Here is a 19,794-nt window from a genome sequence, read left to right on the forward strand (position 1 = left end):
TCTCTAAAGTAATACAGCCTCTTACACTTTTGACCAAGAAGGAGGGTAGGTTCGCCTGGACTCCTCCCGCTCAAGTGGCCTTTGATCGTCTCAAGGGCCTCTTTACCTCAGCCCCTATCCTTGCTTTCCCTGATCCCTCCAAACCTTATATTTTGGAAGTAGACGCTTCTGACTCTGCGATAGGGGCTATACTGTCTCAAAGAGATGGCCCTCAGAACATGGTACACCCAGTTGCTTTTTTCTCTAAGAGACTGACTCCTCCCGAGAGGAATTATGATGTCGGTGACCGCGAATTACTTGCCCTAAAATCTGCCCTTGACGAATGGAGACATCATTTAGAAGGTGCTACTCATCCTGTACTGGTGTACACTGACCATCGTAACCTGGAGTATCTCCGCACAGCTAAAAGGCTAAAACCTCGCCAGGCTCGTTGGGCCTTGTTTTTTAGTCGATTTGATCTTAACATTACATACCGTCCGGGATCCAAGAATGGCAAAGCGGATGCCCTGTCACGTATGACTGAAAGATTTGAGAGTACTCCAGACATTGATGAGACCATCTTACACAAGGGTCATTTTCTAGCATCCTTCCCGTCTATGTGGGATATACTTCGTTACCATAGCACCTCTAAGAGATTTACTGCCCCTCGTTTCTGTACTCGTAAGGAGGGGTTGCTGTACTTCCGCGACAAGATTTTCGTTCCACCTCCTGTATGACAGGAGGTAATCCGTCTTCACCACTCTACATTGGCTGCAGGACACGGAGGTTCACGTAAAACGATGGAGTTAATCCAACGTCTCTTTTGGTGGCCGGCTATGCGCAAAGAGATCCTCGCCTACGTTTCAGTGTGCCAAGTGTGTGCTACTTCTAAGACCTCACGCCAACGACCTGCCGGATTTCTTCAACCACTACCAGTACCTGAACAACCATGGACTGATATTTCAATGGATTTTATTGTAGACTTACCTGATTCACATGGTTACACAACTATCTTGGTAGTGGTGGATCGGTTCACCAAGATGGCCCACTTCTTACCAGCCAAAGGTCTACCCAATTCCTCTGAAACAGCCACTTTATTTCTCAAAGAGATCTTCCGTCTTCATGGCTTACCCCGCTCAATCACCACTGACCGTGGAACACAGTTCACCTCTCGTTTCTGGCGTGCCTTCTGCAAGGGACTACAGATACAGCCCAACTATTTCATCCTCAGAGCAACGGGCAGACTGAACGAGTTAATCAGATACTCGAACAATACCTACGTTGCTACATAACTTACCTTCAAGATGACTGGATCCAATTATTGCCAACAGCCGAATATGCCTATAATAACCAAACACAAAGAACTATTGGCTGTTCCCCTTTTTTCGCCAACTTTGGGTATCACCCTGCTTCCCTGCCAGCTGTGCCTATATCCGATTCTGTGCCTGAAGCTGCAACGAGACTTCAGCATCTCATCCAGTCCTTTAATACCATACGAACCAACATCCTTAAAGCCCAAGAGTCCTACAAGAACTATGCCGATCGCCTTCGTTCTCCAACCCCGTGTTACCAAAGAGGAGACAAAGTATGGCTCTCCACTACACATCTCCGTCTATCCTGTCCCTCGAAGAAACTTGGCCCTCGCTTTATTGGTCCGTTTTCCGTCATTGAGATGGTTGGTGTCGCTGCAGTCCGTCTCCAGTTACCCAACAAATATCGTATCCACCCTGTTTTTCACGTTTCCCTTGTGAAACCCTGGAGACCCTCGTCAGATCCTCCTCCTCCACCTCCTGTGCAGATTGCAGGAGAGAATGAATACGAGGTTCAGCACATTCTTGATTCCCGCATAAAGAACGGCCGGTTAGAATATTTCATACATTGGAAGGGTTATGGGGTGACGGATCGTTCCTGGGAACCCATTAGTAATATTCATGCGCCTGTTAAACTCCGTGCATTTCACCGTAACCACCCTGATCGCCCCAAACTTGAACGCCCCCGGAGGGGTCGTCTAGGGGGGGGGGGTTCTGTAAGGCACGTACCGCCCGGCGTACGGTACGTGCCATTCAAGGTCCGGGACTTACCTCCCGTGGCAGACCGCGTCTGCTCGTGACAGGCTCCCGGTCCCTGTCGCCGGCTCGGGCAGTCTGTTCTTCACTCCCCGCGTCCACGCGGGGAGCTGGGGAACACGCCGGCGACGCGGCTCTGGTCCCCACGGAGGGGGCGGCGCTCCAGCACGCCGCTCTAAGTTCCTCTCCTCCTGCTAACAGTATGCAGGGGGGAGGGGGAGGAGTGGAGAGAGAGGCTTCCCCTGGAGGGGCGGCACCTCCACAGGAGAGAGAGGGTTGGGGGCGGAACCGAGGGCGGAGATCCAGACGTGACGTCAGACGCCACGTCTGGGATCTCAATAAAACCCTCAAGCTCCCTTATGTCGGCGCTCAGATATTCTGAGACGCTCTGTGCCCTACACAGCGTCTCCTGTACTGTGCTCCTTTACCCATTTGTCTCCTGATTTGATCTGTGACCTGACCCTTGCCTGTGACCTGTTTACGCTACTTTGCCGCCTGGACCTGACCCTTGCCTGTGACCTGTTTACGCTACTTTGCTGCCTAGACCTGACCCTGGCCTGTTACCTGTCTATGCTATTTTGAGTACTGCCTCTACCTGAGTTTTCTACTGCGTCCTATCTCTACTACTCTGGACTATTCCGGTTACCTCCAGTAGTCCTGCATTCTGGGCTCCTTCTACCCTGCTAACACAGACACTTGCTGGTGTCTGACAGCTTGTTCTGGGCCATATCCAGGCATAAAGTTGAATTTTTCACATGGGGTGGTTCTTTGGCCTACTACTTGCCCTACTTGTCGTATTCTTTCTATTTGGGACAGTAAATGACAGTGTTCCCACACTGTATTCCAATGGGGAGGTTCACTCATAAACCAAAACAAAGTTTATTTATGCACTAAGCTTTGGGTGCCAGGGTCATTTTGTAACATAAAAAAATAGTATGAGGACAGAAAATATAATTAAATCATAATTCATAATTCTCTTTAAAGAAACCCATTGAATGTAAGATAAGTGTTATGGCGCCTGCTTTGCATGTAAGCAGCATAGGTATTACGCTTTATGATTAAATGGATTTGGCTTTTACCTGGCTATGGTGGCTGTGTTCAGAACTGCTCTTCCTGGTGTCATCATTACTTTTATGTACCCATGAAGAGTTCTGCAACTGAAATCAAATATGGTTCAGCACTCCAGAAAGAGCCATAAATTATTGTCCTCTGCTGGTGCTCCTCTGACATTTTTACTAGATCATCGAAGGTTTTAATGTCAAAATCTTATCTGGATCTTGTAAATTTCTTATCAACCAATAAACTGACAATTTGCTTTACCCTAATGTATATCTTGTTTGAAAGTATTATTGTTCTGTCATCAGTGAGTTTTATGGAGTCCAGCCAGATACCAGTCTATGTTTTAATTAGTTGTCAACATTACTGATTTGAGTCATTATGTCTGACTTTCCAACAATTAAAAGTCACTATCCCTGCGATCAGAATGGAGCTGCAGTTGAAAAAGGTTCTTACCTGTATGGATGTGGATACCAGACACTCTCATCATATCTGTTTATGTTCCAAGACTGAAGCGAATAAAAGTAGCTTCAGGGAACTACGTATATCACAGACAAGGAAGCATATGTCTCCAGCCTAAAGCACATATATATATGTACATAAAAACTTTGTACTAAAATATCATTAACTGCATTAACTGGTACAGCTCAATAAATGGTTTTTCTTTCTTTTTTTTTCATAACAAAATTCTTAAATTCCGGGTATTAGAATTATCTGTGCATCCAAAAAGCAGAATTTATAGAAACCAAGGTGTGAGTACAGGGTTGTACATTAGAAGAATGTGTCTCCCCTTCCAAACACTCTTGGGGGGCCATAAAACCAAAGAGAGACCTGCTATTTATATGCTAGCGGCATCTCTGCAGTGGTAGAGGGGGTGAGATGACTGGATAGGATACTACTGGGGTCAGGAGTCATAATGAGGTTCTTAAGCAGGGGCGGACTGGGCCGGGGGGCAGGGGGGCAATTGCCCCCCAGGCCGCCCTAAATCCGGGCCGGTGGGCCGGACGGACGAGCATTCAATGCGGCTGCGGCCGCAAAGTTAAAAACTAAGCGGCCGCGAGCAGGATTGAATGCGGCCGTCATGCGTACCTGGCGTGGGGGGGAGGGGGGCGGTCCGCCCCGGCTGCCGCTCATCTGAGGGGTGCCACCATGCCGGCACGCCTTCAGAAACGATGCGCGCGGCACAACATTGAAGCCACGCCCACCGTCTTCCGCGCTCAGTGCACCGGAAGGACAGGAAGAAGAAGAAGAGGAGTAGGAGGAAAAGTGAGAGTGAAAGAAGAAAAGGTAGGAAAGAGTGGATTAGTAAGTGTGTGAGAGTGATGGGTGTTATGCTGAATGTAAGTGTGTGAGAGTGATGGGTGTTATGCTGAATGTAAGTGTGTGAGAGTTATGGGTGTTATGCTGAATGTAAGTGTGTGAGAGTGATGGGTGTTATGCTGAATGTAAGTGTGTGAGAGTGATGGGTGTTATGCTGAATGTAAGTGTGTGAGAGTGATGGGTGTTATGCTGAATGTTTGTGAATGAGGGTTTCAGATAGCATGGATGTGTAAGTGTTGGGGGATAGCTTGGCATAGGGAGTCCGTAATCACATTCCTTTCATGCCCAGATTCCAGCATGTAGTGGCTGCCTAGGCATGATAGGAGTGTGATTGCTGTTATAAATTCTTTTTTGGTCCAACTTCGGTGTGTTAACACTTTTATTGGACAGAATAATTCAATGACAGTATTAATATATATATATATAATTGCAAACAGCAATCACACTCCTATCATGCTAAGTCAGCCAGCACATGCTAGAACCTGGGCATGATAGGATTGTGATTGTTGTTATATATATGTGTGTTTGTGTGTATATATATGTTAATATTGTTGTTGATTTTTTTGTCTAATTTTGGTGTTACTTTTAATAAAGTATTTTAAAGTTTTTTTTTGGTTTTTTTTTCAGTTTTGGCCAAGTGAATGCTGAATTTTTAGTTTCAGTCCAGAATTTTCATTTCGTTGCATCCCTACTATATACTATGCCAGTCACTAAAGTGGTAAGCCTACACCACATCAATGTTTGGCTTAGTATATAGTGATAGGGGTTGTCAGTGTCTGGCTCAATGTATAGGCACACATTGACGGTGGTACCGCATAATCCCTAAGTATATAATGATAACAAATATGCTGTACCCCTGTCAATGTTTGCCTAACCATAGAAACTATGCAGTTTTAAAGTGTGTGTGTGTGTGGGGGGGGTGCCACATACAGGGTCTGCCACAGGTGCCAAATACTCTCGGTACCCCCCTGCTTCATGCGGCTGTCAGACCCAATGGCCATGCCTCAGCTCCTCTTCCCACGTCTTAAAAGTGGTGGGATGAAGAGCTGAGGCATGCGGTGCGTGCACGCCGGCCACTTTAATTTCATTAGGCGCTGGTGGAGCCGCTTTGATGGTGCAACGGGCCAGTTGACTAGACTTGCCCCCCAGGCCTTAGGCTGCCAGCCCTCCCCTGTTCTTAAGTGCTTCAAGTTGCCTTCCAAACAAGGGCTACTTCACTGGGCTAATCTGATTTGTGCAACTCAGGGGGTTAATAGGACTTGTAGGGTGTGACTCCCTAAAGCTTTGTAAACCACTATGTCAAGTATAACACACATGGGGTTCTGTATAAAGAGCAGTGGCTTAGTTTATTATAGTACTAATGACTTTTTAGCATATCACAGGCAAATCATAAGGCAAGATTCTGTATTTTATATTTTTAGTAACCAAGCCATCAGAAGAACATATGCAACTTTGTTTCTTCATAGACCTCTACCAATACAAATATTAACCCCTTAAGGACAATTGAAAACAATACATTTTGAGCCCGTACATGTACAGGCTTTGTCATTAAGGGGTTAAAAGTCTTGTCTATTTTGTGGAAAACACTATAGGATAATTTAAGGGTATCAGGGGTATATGGGGAAAATAAGCAGCTGTTAAAGGCCACTGTGGTGCTTTGGGGGGATTCTATACTGTATGTCTGTTACCCCAGACATTAAATAAACCATAAAGAATTGATTATTTGGCCAGGTAATGTGCTTCTTTAAACATCCACCTGAGAAACTAGACAAACACACAGATCATGGTTGCTTTAAATAAATTTTGGCCTTCTAGAGCAGACAGCAGCCCGGAACAGGTCTGTTTATCTAGAATGTCTTGTATATAAACGGATCTACATCTGTTCTGGCTCTGTGTGTGCGGGTCTCTTTGGCCCTGTTCAAACTGACATCTGTTACACTACATTAACAGAGTTACAACATTCCTTGAAAGCCGTGACCACCTGCAAGTTAGGCATCAACTGGGTTCCTTTTATTTCCTGCCTGCCTGCATAAGGGAACTTAAAAGCAGCTTTTAAATTAAAGTTCTTTATTAAGGCACTAGAAATTCTGTTGAAATCTTTGATCAATGTATGCTAGGTACAAATACTGGAAAAAATGGCTACCAAAGATAATATTTAGTTCAATGCTCCTGTATTTATTTTTCCACCAGTTTTAAAGTCTTTATCTTCTGTATTAGATTGACTCTGGTCATCTGGGTTTTTATACATAAGAATAAGAACCTCCGGGTCCCCTAGTTAGGCAAGGTGCCCATCTTCCGGCTATGGTAGTCTACATAGTGCAGCTACTGCTATTCGATCAGCGATAGTGACAAAAATTAGTTGATAAACGTATACCAAAACCAGCATTAGAATACATTTATATGCTCTATAATATTTTAATCTTGGAAAATATAGTATTCAAATGTTTTTGGCCAAATGTAGCAAGGTACCCACTTTCAGCAAATGCAAGTTTGTGAACATATTTTTACTTTTGGGGTGCACAATTTTGTTTTGCATAACATTGTTTTAGAAATGGGGAGATTAATTTAAAATAACTTAATTTTATCTGAAAAGTACCTGTGCACATATTTTCTGCAATCTGATTGCATGCATGCTAAATATTACAGGAATTATACAGTGATGTATTTAACCCCTTAAGGACAATGGGCGGTCCCTAAACCCATTAAAAACAATGCATTTTGAGCCTGTACATGTACGGGCTTTGTCATTAAGGGGTTAATACATGTGGCTAATACACAGTATAAATTGAGATGGTAGGACTCATTACGCTAGCAAAAAAAAAACACTCCTGGGAATATTTAATACACAGGAATTAGCATCATACTCACATCCTCTGTAAAAGGCACATTGTTGTAGGAAACCTTTTCAGTGCTATGTTTTGTACAAGCAGTTTAATTTCTAGGGATTATGTCCATTTTCATTTGTTTACACATGACTAAAAAATTACATTATACTGACAAAAAATCTTTATTTCATTTCTTGGCCCATATGACATTAGATAAGCTTGATCAAGCTCAAAAAAGATATAGAGCTTCACCATGTTAGCCTTAGAAAGAGAGAGAGCAAACTTGGTAAAGACGAGACCTTTATTATCGAACTGACATATACAGGTAATATTATATAGGTATAATATGTCTGATTAAGAGACCAAATAGTCTCAAAATCTTGTAATCCATTATATGTCAGCCAATAAAGTTATCATCTTTACCAAATGTGATTTTTCTATTGAGCTAGATTTCTTTAACATCGATCGTCAAAGTTATTTAATTTCCATCTTTGGAAGTTGATATGTCGGCAGGGCCGGCCGAAGACTTAACGCCGCCTGGGGCGAAGTTTAAAATGCCGCCCCACGCCGACGCCGGGGGGGGGGGCGGCATTATCTACCCCCCCCGGTACTTACTCTTAAACAGTCCTGCGGCGAGTCTCCCTGTGCTGCCACGGTGCCGGCTTGTAATACTGAGCGCCGGAAATTCGCGTCACTTACGGCGCTCTGCATTACAAGCCGGCACCGAGACCGAACAGGTAAACTCGCCGCAGAGGAGAGAGGGGCGCCGAGCGGGTAAGCGAAAACCACTCGGTGCCCCTCTCTCTCTCCTCCGCTTCAAAAAAAACAAAAAAAAAACGCCCTTCTGAAGTGCCGCCTGGGGCAATTGCCCCAGTCGGCCCCATTGTAGGGCCGGCCCTGTATGTCGGCTCCCAGTATTCCTGACTCGCTCTCCCACTTATTCCCTGTTTTTTGTTCATGACAGACAGTACCTTGTAAACAGCCAAGGAACATTTTACCATAACACAGTGTTTCTTGGCTCAAGGGAATTACCTATTATGTACAAGAGTCTCTAGAGCTCCAGCAGTAGGTTACTTATGAAGTATCGAGGTAGCCTTTATTCGAAGCTTGGCAGATGGGCCTTCTCCATATTAATCATGCCAGTGTTTGTGCAGATGACTATCGCTTTGATGATGTATTAACTAGAGTCTCTGTGTAATCCAGCTTACTTTATCATTGAAGTATTCTTTCACCCTCCTCTGCAAACTTCTCTCTTAGAAACATAGAAACATAAACTTGACAGCAGATAAGAGCCATTCTGCCTCTTTAATCTGCCTATTTTTTCTGATGTAAAGACTCAAATTTTAATCAGTCTGTGGCCTTGTCTTACATGTTTAGATTCCATCACTGAACCCTATTCCACTTCTGTTGGGAGGCTGTTCCATTTATCTACAACCCTCTAAGTGAAGTAAAACGGCCATACATAAACTGACAACCTGGTCTTCAAGAAATAGTTTCAAAAGGTTATCCAGTTCTTAGCCTTGTGACTGAAAGGAGCAGGTGGGTGGGTAGATATACAAAAGATAAAGTAAATATTGATATTTTTCAATCTTTTAAAATGTAGCACATCAGTTTTTTTTTCTTATTGCCTATTCGGGATTCTTATTTAGAAGATATTTAAAGTTTCAGCATCACTTCAGGGGAAATTTAATGAATAATATTTGTGTTTTGTACCTACTAATGACCGCGTATTTTAATAGAATAAACATACTTCCCCGAAGTCAGTAGCGTACCTAGCGGGGGGTGGGGGGGCGGTCCGCACCGGGTGCCGCTCATCAGGGGGGTGCCAACTTGCCGGCACCCGGCACCCCTCCAGAGACGGACAGTAATGTCCGCCGCTGGAGGAGCAGGCTCGCAAGGGAGCGGTATCGGAGGTCTTTAGCAGACCTCCGGCTCCCTTGAGTGATTTTAAGCCGGGTTCAACCCTTGAACGTCAGATCCCGGCGCACAACACTGAAGCCGCGCCCACTGCCGTCCGTGCCCTCTGACCCGGAAGAAGACAGAAGAACTGAAGAAGAGGAGCGAAGAGGAGGAAAAGAAGCTGTAAGGAGAAAAGAGGAAAGGTAGGAAAGCATTCAGTGAGTGAGAGTTGATTGGTATGTGTGTGGATTGGTATATGTGTGGATTGGTATATATGTGTATTGGTGTATATGTGTGGATTGGTGTATATGTGTGGATTGGTATATGTGTGGATTGGTATATGTGTGGATTGGTATATGTGTGGATTGGTATGTGTGGATTAGTATATGTCTGGATTGGTATATGTCTGGATTGGTATGTGTGTGGATTGGTATGCGTGTGGGTTGGTATGCGTGTGGATTGGTATATGTGTGGATTGGTATGTGTGGATTGGTGTGTGTGTGTGTGCATTGGTGTGTGTGTGTGGATTGGTATATGTGCGGATTGGTAAATGTGCGGATTGGTAAGTGTGTGAGAGTGATGGGTGTTATGCTGTACCATTTCCAATGTTTTTTTCATTATATAATTATGCTCTAGTACATCATAACTCCCATCACTCTATACTGTTCCATACAGTGGCAGAGCTGGGAGACAGAGGCCTTGCACCCCCACCGCAGGACTCCTGAAAGGTAAGTGAACTTCAAAGTGGGAGAGGGTAGATAGTTAGGAGGGGGTAGATAGGGAGAAGGGAGTGAGACGGGGGGATAGGGGGTAGATAGGGAGAAGGGGTAGGTAGGACAAAAGGGAGTGAGAAGGGGTAGATAGGGCAATCATACTCCTATCATGCCAAGTCTGCGAGTACATCCTGGAATCTGGGTATGCCTGGGCATGATAGAAATGTGATTGCTGTTAACAATCATATATATATCTATATATATATATATATAAAACACTTTCAAAAAGATGGTCAGCACTCCAGGTCTTTAAATTGACAATTTCATTTTATTCAAAGTCAAGTCGACGTTTCAGTCATTACTGACTTTCATCAGTAATGAAAGTCAGTAATGACTGAAACGTCGACTTGACTTTGAATAAAATGAAATTGTCAATTTAAAGACCTGGAGTGCTGACCATCTTTTTGAAAGTGTTTTGTATGGAAACTGCTGGTTACTAGCACCGGGCTTGGAATATTTGGAATGGTGTGCAATGGACTCTGTGAGTAAATGGATATATATATATATATATATATATATATATATATATTGTTATTTAATTGTCTTGTCCTATTTTGGTGTGTTACTTACTTGAAATAAAAGTGTTAGATTTTTTTTATGGTGTGGGGGGGCCCATATTCGGTTTCGGCCAGGTAAATGCTGCATTTTCGGTTTCAGTCCAGAATTCGTTTCGGTGCATCCCTACTACTAATGATGTGGTAGGCCTACACCACATCAATGTTTGGCTTAGTATATAGTGATAGGAGTTATGCTGCACTATTGTCAATGTCTGGCTCAATGTATAGTGATAGGGATTACACTGTACCACCGTCAATGTGTGCCTCAGTATATAGTGATAGGTGTTATGTTGTACCACCGTCATTGTCTGCCTCAGTATATAGTGGTAGGTGTTATGCTGTACAACCGTCAATGTCTGCCTCAGTATATAGTGATAGGTGTTATGCTGTACCACCGTCAATTTCTGCCTCAGTATATAGTGATAAGTCTTATGCTGTACCACCGTCAATGTCTGCCTCAGTATATAATGATAACAGTAAGTGTTATGCTGTACCACCTTCAGTGTCTGCGCCGGTATATAACGGTAGAAGCTATGCAGTTTTAAAGTGTGTGGGGGGGGTGCCACATACAGGATCCGCCCCAGGTGCCAAATACTCTAGGTACGCCCCTGCCCGAAGTTCCCCTAAAAGCACATAATTCTGAGAATGTTAATGCCAAAAAATGTTGTATTCAATTACTTTTCTGAATATTTTTAGAATTAATATGAAAACACATTGTTATTCCATACACAACTTTAACCAAACTGGAAACCAATGCTTTACTATAAGCAACTTTAAGCAAAATGTTGCTGGGAAGCTGGGGGTTCATTTCTAACACAAGAGTTTTATGTAAAGAGAATTCGACACATTTATTCCTACTAATTTCTATAATGATGTTTACATCTTACAATGTGCAATGTACATGTATGAGAAATATGCCTTGCGTGTATGGCAGCAGCCGTCTTAACTCAGCGCTCATAGGATTATGCCACTTACTTGGAGCTGAGCCGTAGAAATAGGTTTGAGTAAAGAAAAGGGAATTCAGGATAATGGAAGAAAATCGATATATAGCCATTTGCTATTGATTGTTATCTACCTGGGCATTCTAAATATGTTTTATTTGTGTACCTGGGAACCTGCCAGGTTTCACCTGGAATCTCTGGATGAAGTACTGCTTCCCCAGAGTTTATATTCCTGGGTAGCAATGTTTAGTGGTGCCCACTCCTGTCGACTGTCTGCCCACTACCCACTCCCTAACTGGGCTAGACCCACCTCCAACCCTGCATCCTTATCAATGCCACACTTCCATGGTGGGCAACACTGGGGAGCTCCAAGTCACACCAAGACTTGCCATCTGGCACACTGGGCAAATGTCAGACGGGCTGCTAGCCAACAGAGCCACAGATTTGCGTGAGGATAAAAACGTAGTGTAAGAACATGCATATCCAGCCGTCGGCCGCACCTACGTCATCAGGTGTGTAACAACTGAATAGGTCTTCCTTCCCAATTATATGTTATCAGCTATCAGTGTGGCCCTTATAATCTGCTCAGGCTGCCTATAAGATAGCAGAACCTCTGAACTGTTACATCAATACCTGTTTTTACAAAGTTACGTGTCTGTTTTCTTTGGATCTCTACTTTTGTTCTTAATCCTGACCTCTGAGTAACATCTATTAATCTCTCATGATGACCCCTGAACTCATTCCTAATAAACCTGTGCTATGTATAACCCATTTCCTGGACACCGCAGAGCAGTTCTCCATGTTATTTCCTGTTCCTCTAATCCTGCCTGTATTCATTTATACCTACACACTAATTGCATTTTAACGCAAAGAAACTTCACTTCCTGTTTTGGGAACTACTGCCTTCTCTCGTGTCACATCAACCTTTTTGTTTCATTAGTTCTGTTAATTCTTCTAAAGCGATGCCATTTAAACATCAAATTGCCTTTTTAATACTTTTAGACAGACTGTAACATCTAATATGTAATAATTAATTAAGCAGACTTCTGCATACATACAAAATAATACTTTCATGTAATATTACTGACTTAAATATTACATTTATCCCATTGTGTCATTATGAATTAGATTGTATCTTGTATATATTATTTTGGTTACTTAATCTCAAAGGATATACCATAATCAATTGTTGCTTTATGAAACATGATTTTACCTTACACATAGCTCTTCACCCGATGAAGCCTAAACTATGATGAGGAAACATACGTCAGGTCATTTTAATGTAGCCTGGCTCTTTCCTGTGGATCGACAAAGAGATTGCCAAGTATCAATGAAGTATTAGGGTAGTAGGACAGCAGCTTCTCAGATACCTCTGTGAGGAAAGTTTGAGTTTAGGTCCTTTCCTTACCAATCTCTCCGCCATCTAACAAGCTGCCGATACATATGAGTTTCAAATATATGAGTTTTCCAAGTATCAACTTCTAGGACTTCCCAGTAGATATATTGTTTTTTAGAAAACAAGAATAAAGGTTATGTTTTCAAATATATGTTCATTTAGGTGTTTTTTTCAGATATTAGATCCCTCTCTGTGTTAGTCTTGCTAGTGATCAGGCTTAGGCATAATGTTGTTTGCATTGCTACCTCTTACAAAGATAGAGTTTAACTTCAGATAAGAACTATTTGGCCCCTCTGGTCAGTCATTGGTCTTGTCTTAGATTCAGGATAGTTTTATGCCTATCCCATATTGTTTAAATTCCTTTGCTGCTTTAGCCTCTACTACTTCTGATAGGAGGCATTTACCTACCACCATTGCAGTAAAGTAAAACTACTTTATCCCCATGTCATGTTAAATGGATAGATTTAAAAAGTTATTTTCTTGTACATTTACAAGCGTCCGCAGGCTTAAATGTATTTAATAAATCTTATACAAATTTCAACGGCCGAGATGCCGTGAGACAGCAGTGTGCATTCCTATGATTAAGCACCTGGGGATTCTCTCCTTTGAATTTAGGGCTGATATTCATACATCCCAGACAGTACTATAAAAGGCAGCGAGTGGGGCCGGCGGTGGGTGCAGACTTCTTCCTATGACGCAGAAAGAATCAACTATATCTCGTAGAATTTTGTGCACCATAATTAGAATTCAAACGGTTTTAAATGATAATACTTTTGGAGTAGCTGGCACATCAACGAATGGGGAACAGATATTTCAAACCGTTACCCTTGGCTTGCTGCCTATGAGGTGAAAACAGCAGGGGGGGCTGCACCACTTTAAAATACAGTTTATCTCCTAGGGAGATGAAGAATGTTTTGTTCTTTTCATCTGTTCTTCAAATGCGCACCTCTGAAAGGCCTTAAAACAATATATTATGTAATATGGTTAGATCATTTGGACATGGCACTAGTAAAAAAAATCTGTTTAAGAATGTTCCATCAACTGAAATAATTTTACTGCTATATTAACTGCTTTTTGAGAGTAGCTTTTAGACATGTGCAAATGGGCCAAAAAGAATTTGGACAGATTTTTCAGTTTGTCCTTGGCCCATTTGTTTTCGAGCAAAGATTTTCGTTCCCTGCCCATTCAATTTGGGTACAAAATTTGCCCACATTCACTCTCACATGCTCTGTAAATGTTTCCCTACCCTCTCTGCCGTCCACTTCTTCAATCTTCTATATTCTCCCTTCACTTCTCGTTCAATCCTTAATATTCTTTCTTTGGTCGCATCTCCGCAGACATAACCCAGCAACTTCCGCTAAAATGGTGAGCTGAGCACAATATGGCGGCTCTTGCAGTGACGTCCTCTGCCCAATTGGAGGATCAGGAGAGGGAGTCACCTCAAGCGCCACCAATATGGCAGCGCTGCAATGATCTCACCGAAATTCTTAAAGAGGCCGGTCTGATTTGGACCAATCCAAGAAGGCAGCAGGGGTCATGTAACAGGACGTTATGTGACCCATAGTAGAAGTAAGGCCGCATGCAGAGTGTGTGTACGAGCAGCTAGAAAGAAGGCTCTGAGAAAGTAAGGGAGTTAGGGAAGGAGTATGTATGTGTGTGTATGTATGTTACTATGTATGTGTGTAAGTGTGTGTGTTAGCATGAGTGTGTATATGTGTTAGATGAAGTATGTGTGTGTGTTATAGTGTGCATTAGAGTGAGAGTGAGTATATGTAAGTGTAAGAATGTGTGTAAATACGTGTTCCAGTGTTTATGTTAATTACTGGAGGAACAAGGGGGCCATTTGGCTTTGCCCGCCCAACCAGGCACCCTCCACCCAGGATTGGAAGGTGCCAAAGCTCCTCTGGTAGTAACTCTTCAATGTGTTAACAAACTTACTCTGTTCTAATGGAAACCTTGACTTATCATTATCTAAAGATACACTTAATTGAGTCACCTGTATTCAACCAGGGACGTCAACCATGAGATTCTGCCCATTCACCCTGAAGATGGGGCAAAATCCCCGGGTGAGGAAACTCAGGGTTAAACCTATAGAGTTCCAATGTACAGACATAACAATTTGGATTTACAGAGATGGATGTGGTATAGACGTGCGCCGATATGGAAAAAATTAGAGAGAGAGAGAGAAAAAAGGCATAAAAAGCAGCTATGATCACCAGAGGGAGTTGTTCCCATTACACTCAAGAGAAATGCAGGAATGGAGTACTACTGGTAAAAGCACTTAAAAGGGAAAGAAGGTGATACTGCTATACAATGGAGTTAGGTAGGTGCAATATAAGGGCGATTTAATCTAATAATAAATATACAAGACAGTGTTAAAATCTAGGGAGCCCTAGTGCGACCCAGGAACCCTGATGCGTTTCACCATCAGGCTTCCTCAGAGGGTCCCAGCTCGCAGAGTACAATATTGGTGTGTGAAGGTTAGTAATGGTAAAGAGAGAGCATATGTGCCAAAAAAACAATGTATGTGCTGGATTTTGTTATAATGGACGGGCTTCCTGTATAGGACTGAGCGTGTCTGGATGCCAACGCAAATATGCCAAACTTGGGGAGAGCAGTGTAGACAGCTGTATTGAACAGAGCTTGTTCAGTGGATTTACAGAAACAACGAGTAAGAAGGTCTCTGTTCAAAGGCACAAAACTACTTTAAATTATTAAGTTTCTTATAAAGTGTAAAAACCTCTAGTTTACCAGACAATCACAAATAAGAGCTCTTTAGGATACTTAATAAATTACTAATACCCACCTCAGCATGTATGACATAATGTAATTTTTAAAGTTGATGCCATTAGTGACTTGATATACCCCCTCTTGTCCTGGCAATTGTCACCAACGCACCCTTCGCTATGGGTGGAACCATTCTGTAAATTATTGTATGCCCAGTCACTTGAACTCGTAGAAATACATTGAGAGCGTGTGTATCGGTGTCAGTGCAAAGGCCAGCTGGCATGAACCTGTTAAAGGGTTTTGAAACCTGAGAAAAAAAATCGACAAGAATTCAGAGAAGCCAAGGGTACAAGCACAACTATTACAAGACTTGTACTTCTTTGGAGCTAAAGATGTAAATAGATAAGCTATACCTATCCTGTTGTGCCAACAGTAAATATATATATATATATATATATAGCAGGATGATCTATGGAGGAGGCAACATGACAAAGGCCCTCCCTCTTCCAAGACTCCACCAAGCAGAACGATTGGGCCTGCAACGCACAATTGTCCTCCCAACATGGCCTGTTGTCTTCATGCATACATAAAATGACACAGGGCTGTTTGGCTAAGGGTAATGGGTTCTAGCTACCTATCAGCTACGCCTAGAGATTTCTACTGCAAAACTAATTCTGTCCCTTTAAAAGTAAACCAGACAGTCTCTTGGAACCTGCAGCTCATTAGAGCCTTGAGTCGCCCCATATTTCTCTTAACTGTATATTCTGTGTAGAATCATCAAAGTAAAGAATATCTCTCAGAACTATCTCCTGGTTTGGCACAATCTGTGTTCTACGGTAAGCTTGTTATTACATGCTTGTTAAATGCGTGCTATAAATCTAAATGCTTGTTGATATATCTATGTGGATGACCTTAGTTCCAACATCTCTTTGGTATATCTCAACAGAATGAGTACAAGGTCACACACCTCTCTCTCACTTAAATATTAGCTTACATATAGTTTTTATGTCTATGCCGTAACCAGGCCCGGACTGGCCATCGGGCACACCGGGCGTTTGCCCGGTGGGCCGGGCCACGGCAGGGCCGCATTGACTTAGGGGCTGTCAAAAACATCGGGGTTTTTTTAACTTTATTTAACATCCTCCATGTTAAATAAAGTTTTTTTTAACTTTATTTTACATGGAGGATGTTAAATAAAGTTGAAAAAAACCCCCGATGTTTTAATTTAAACCCTGTGCGGCCGCAAACCCCTAAGGCCCGCCCTGGTGGGGGCTTCCCGGCCCCTTAGAGCAGGACCGGCCTTTGGGGTGTGCGACCGCACAGGGCGTCACACTCTAGGGGGCGGTCCGCACCGGGTGCCGCTCATCAGGGGGTGCCGACTTGCGGCACCCGGCACCCCTCCAGAGACGGACAGTAATGTCCGCCGCTGGAGGAGCAGGCTCGCAAGGGAGCGGTATCGGAGGTCTTTAACAGACCTCCGGTTCCCTTGAGTGATTTTAAGCCGGGTTCAACCCGGCTTAAAATCACTCAAGGGAGCCGGAGGTCTGCTAAAGACCTCCGATACCGCTCCCTTGTGATCCGCGCGGCAACAGCTGCTGTGCGCCGGGGTTTGTTGTTAGATCCCGGCGCACAACACTGAAGCCGCGCCCACCACTGTCCGTGCCCTCTGAACCGGAAGAAGACAGAGAAGACAGAAGAACTGGCGAAGAGGAGGAAAAGGAGCTGTAAGGAGAAAAGAGGAAAGGTAGGAAAATATTCAGTGAGAGTGGATTAGTATATATGTGTGGATTGGTATATATGTGTGGATTGGTATATACATGTGGATTGGTATATACGTGTGGATTGGTATATACGTGTGGATTGGTATATACGTGTGGATTGGTGTATACGTGTGGATTGGTATATAGGTGTGGATTGGTAAGTGTGTGAGAGTGATGGGTGTTATGCTGTACCATTTCCAATGTCTTTTTCATGATCTAATTATGCTCTAAAAGTACATCATAACTCCCATCACTCTATACTGTTCCATACAGTGGCAGAGCTGGGAGGCAGAGGCCTTGCACCCTCACCGCAGGACTCCTGAAAGGTAAGTGAACTTCAAAGAGGGAGAGGGTAGATAGTTAGGAGGGGGTAGATAGGGAGAAGGGCGTGAGACGGGGGAAAGGGGGTAGATAGGGGGAAAGGGGGTAGATAGGGGAGAAGGGAGTGAGAAGGGGTAGATGGGGCAGAAGGGAGTGAGAAGGGGTAGATAGGGCAATCATACTCCTATCATGCCAAGTCTGCGAGTACATCCTGGAATCTGGGTATGCCTGGGCATGATAGGAATGTGATTGCTGTTAACAATCATATATATACATATAATATTGTTTTTTAATTGTTTTGTCCTATTTTGGTGTGTTACTTACTTAAAATAAAAGGGTTTTTTTTATGGTGTGGGGAGGTCATATTCGGTTTCGGACAGGTAAATGCTGCATTTTCGGTTTCAGTCCAGAATTCGTTTCGGTGCATCCCTACTACTAAGCCAGACAATGAAGTGGTAGGCCTACACCACAGCAATGTTTGGCGTAGTATATAGTGATTGGGGTTATGCTGCACTATTGTCAATGTCTGGCTCAATGTATAGTGATAGGGATTACGCTGTACCACTGTCAATGTGTGCCTCAGTATATAGTGATAGGTGTTATGCTGTACCACCGTCATTGTCTGCCTCAGTATATAGTGGTAGGTGTTATGCTGTACCACCGTCAATTTCTGCCTCAGTATATAGTGATAAGTATTATGCTGTACCACCGTCAATGTCTGCCTCAGTATATAATGATAACAGTGAGAAGAGGCAGAGGTGGTAGATAGTGATACAGGGGGATAGATAGTGAGAAAGGGGAGTTTTGTTACAAGTTTTTATTCCTTTCTTTTTTTGGGATGGGGGGGCACCAGAGGAGTAGTCCGCACAGGGCGCCAGAACACCTAAGGCCGGCTCTGCCTTAGAGTGGCGGACCCGGTTGCAGTTGCGGCGGGCTTAAGGGGCTCTGCCTTAATGCGGCCATATAGGCCCAGTCAGTCCGGTCCTGACTGGGCCTATTTTAAGGTAGGAGCCTGGAGCTGCAGCTCCATCAGCCCCTAAGTCAATCCTGCCCTGCCACAGGCGCGGTCGCAGTTGCTGCTTGCTCTGGCAACAAGGTAAATAGGGTGAGGGAAGGGGCTGCAGTGAGAAGGGGCAGAGGGGGGTTAGGTAGTGAGAAAGGGGGAGAGGGGATAGATAGAGGCGGTACATATTGAGAAGTGGGGAAGGGGGTTACATAGTGAAAAGGGGGAACATAGTGAGAAGGGGCAGATAAGATGATGAGAGGGGGTAGTGTGAATGCGTATGAGAATGAATAAATGTGTGGATGCATTGTGTGAATGCGTATGACAATTAATGAATTCATGTGTGGATGAATTGCTTGAATGATTTGTGAGACTGCATTAATGAATGTGTTAATGATTTGTGTGAATGATTAAATGCAAAGATGGTACATGAAGGGTGGGCTTTAACAATAAATAAATAAATAAATATGGGCTGCTCAGGCTTAAATGCCCGGGCCTATTTTTTGTCCCAGTCCGGGCCTGGCCGTAACATGGTGCTGCTAACAATTGTACCTAAGTCGGTGTCAATGTTTATCTTTGTTATGTTAGTAGGCAGAATTCCTGCTCCAGAAGCCCTGCTGATACGCTTAAATTTCCAGATGACCTGCACAGTGACCTGATTTACCTCCTTCATAAACAGAGTTTTTAAAAAAGTGAGCAAATCAAACTTTTGCTATGTTTCCAGAAACAATACATTTTACTGATTCTATATATTTTCCCTGCTTTTTCCTAGAGGGTATTTTTAATAACATAAAATATCAATGACCTATAAAGTATTTATTACAAAATGTCTGCTAGTTATGAACAACCCAACAGTTCTAGACAACTGTTTTAGAAATATTAAAGTTACACTCCTACCATCGTATGCATTTTATTTGCCCCCCCTCACCAGCTTTTTCATGTGATACACTTATTGCCAATCAGCTTCATGGCTCGTGCCATGCAGAAGGTGCCCCGTTGATTTCATTGAGAGTGCTTTCCTGCCATTGACTGGCTGGTTTAAGCACCTATGGATTTACAATTAGAAAAATAAAATCTCATATTTACAGAATAAGTTTATGAATACATTTCCTGCTGTTTCTATACATATTACTGTGACTTTTAGGGCTGTAGAACACTAATTCCCAGCAAA

At 43.2% G+C, this 19,794-nt stretch overlaps 1 protein-coding gene across 1 annotated transcript in view; it reads left to right on the top strand.

Annotated features, from left to right (window-relative positions):
• Positions 1-779: 779 nt before the first annotated feature.
• The window catches only part of LOC149285284 (integrin alpha-5-like), a 115,737-nt gene continuing 96,722 nt past the window's right edge, over positions 780-19,794 (top strand). The window contains exons 1-2 of the mRNA XM_089495628.1: positions 780-1,218; positions 1,311-1,839. Of these exons, the coding sequence (XP_089351754.1) occupies positions 780-1,218; positions 1,311-1,839 (968 nt within the window). The remainder of the gene's footprint in view (positions 1,219-1,310; positions 1,840-19,794) is intronic.

The sequence above is a fragment of the Sceloporus occidentalis genome, unplaced genomic scaffold (genome assembly GCF_023333645.1).
Source record: "Sceloporus occidentalis isolate IW3139 unplaced genomic scaffold, rSceOcc1.0.p SCAF_82, whole genome shotgun sequence".
In the NCBI taxonomy this organism is placed as follows: Eukaryota; Metazoa; Chordata; class Lepidosauria; order Squamata; family Phrynosomatidae; genus Sceloporus; species Sceloporus occidentalis.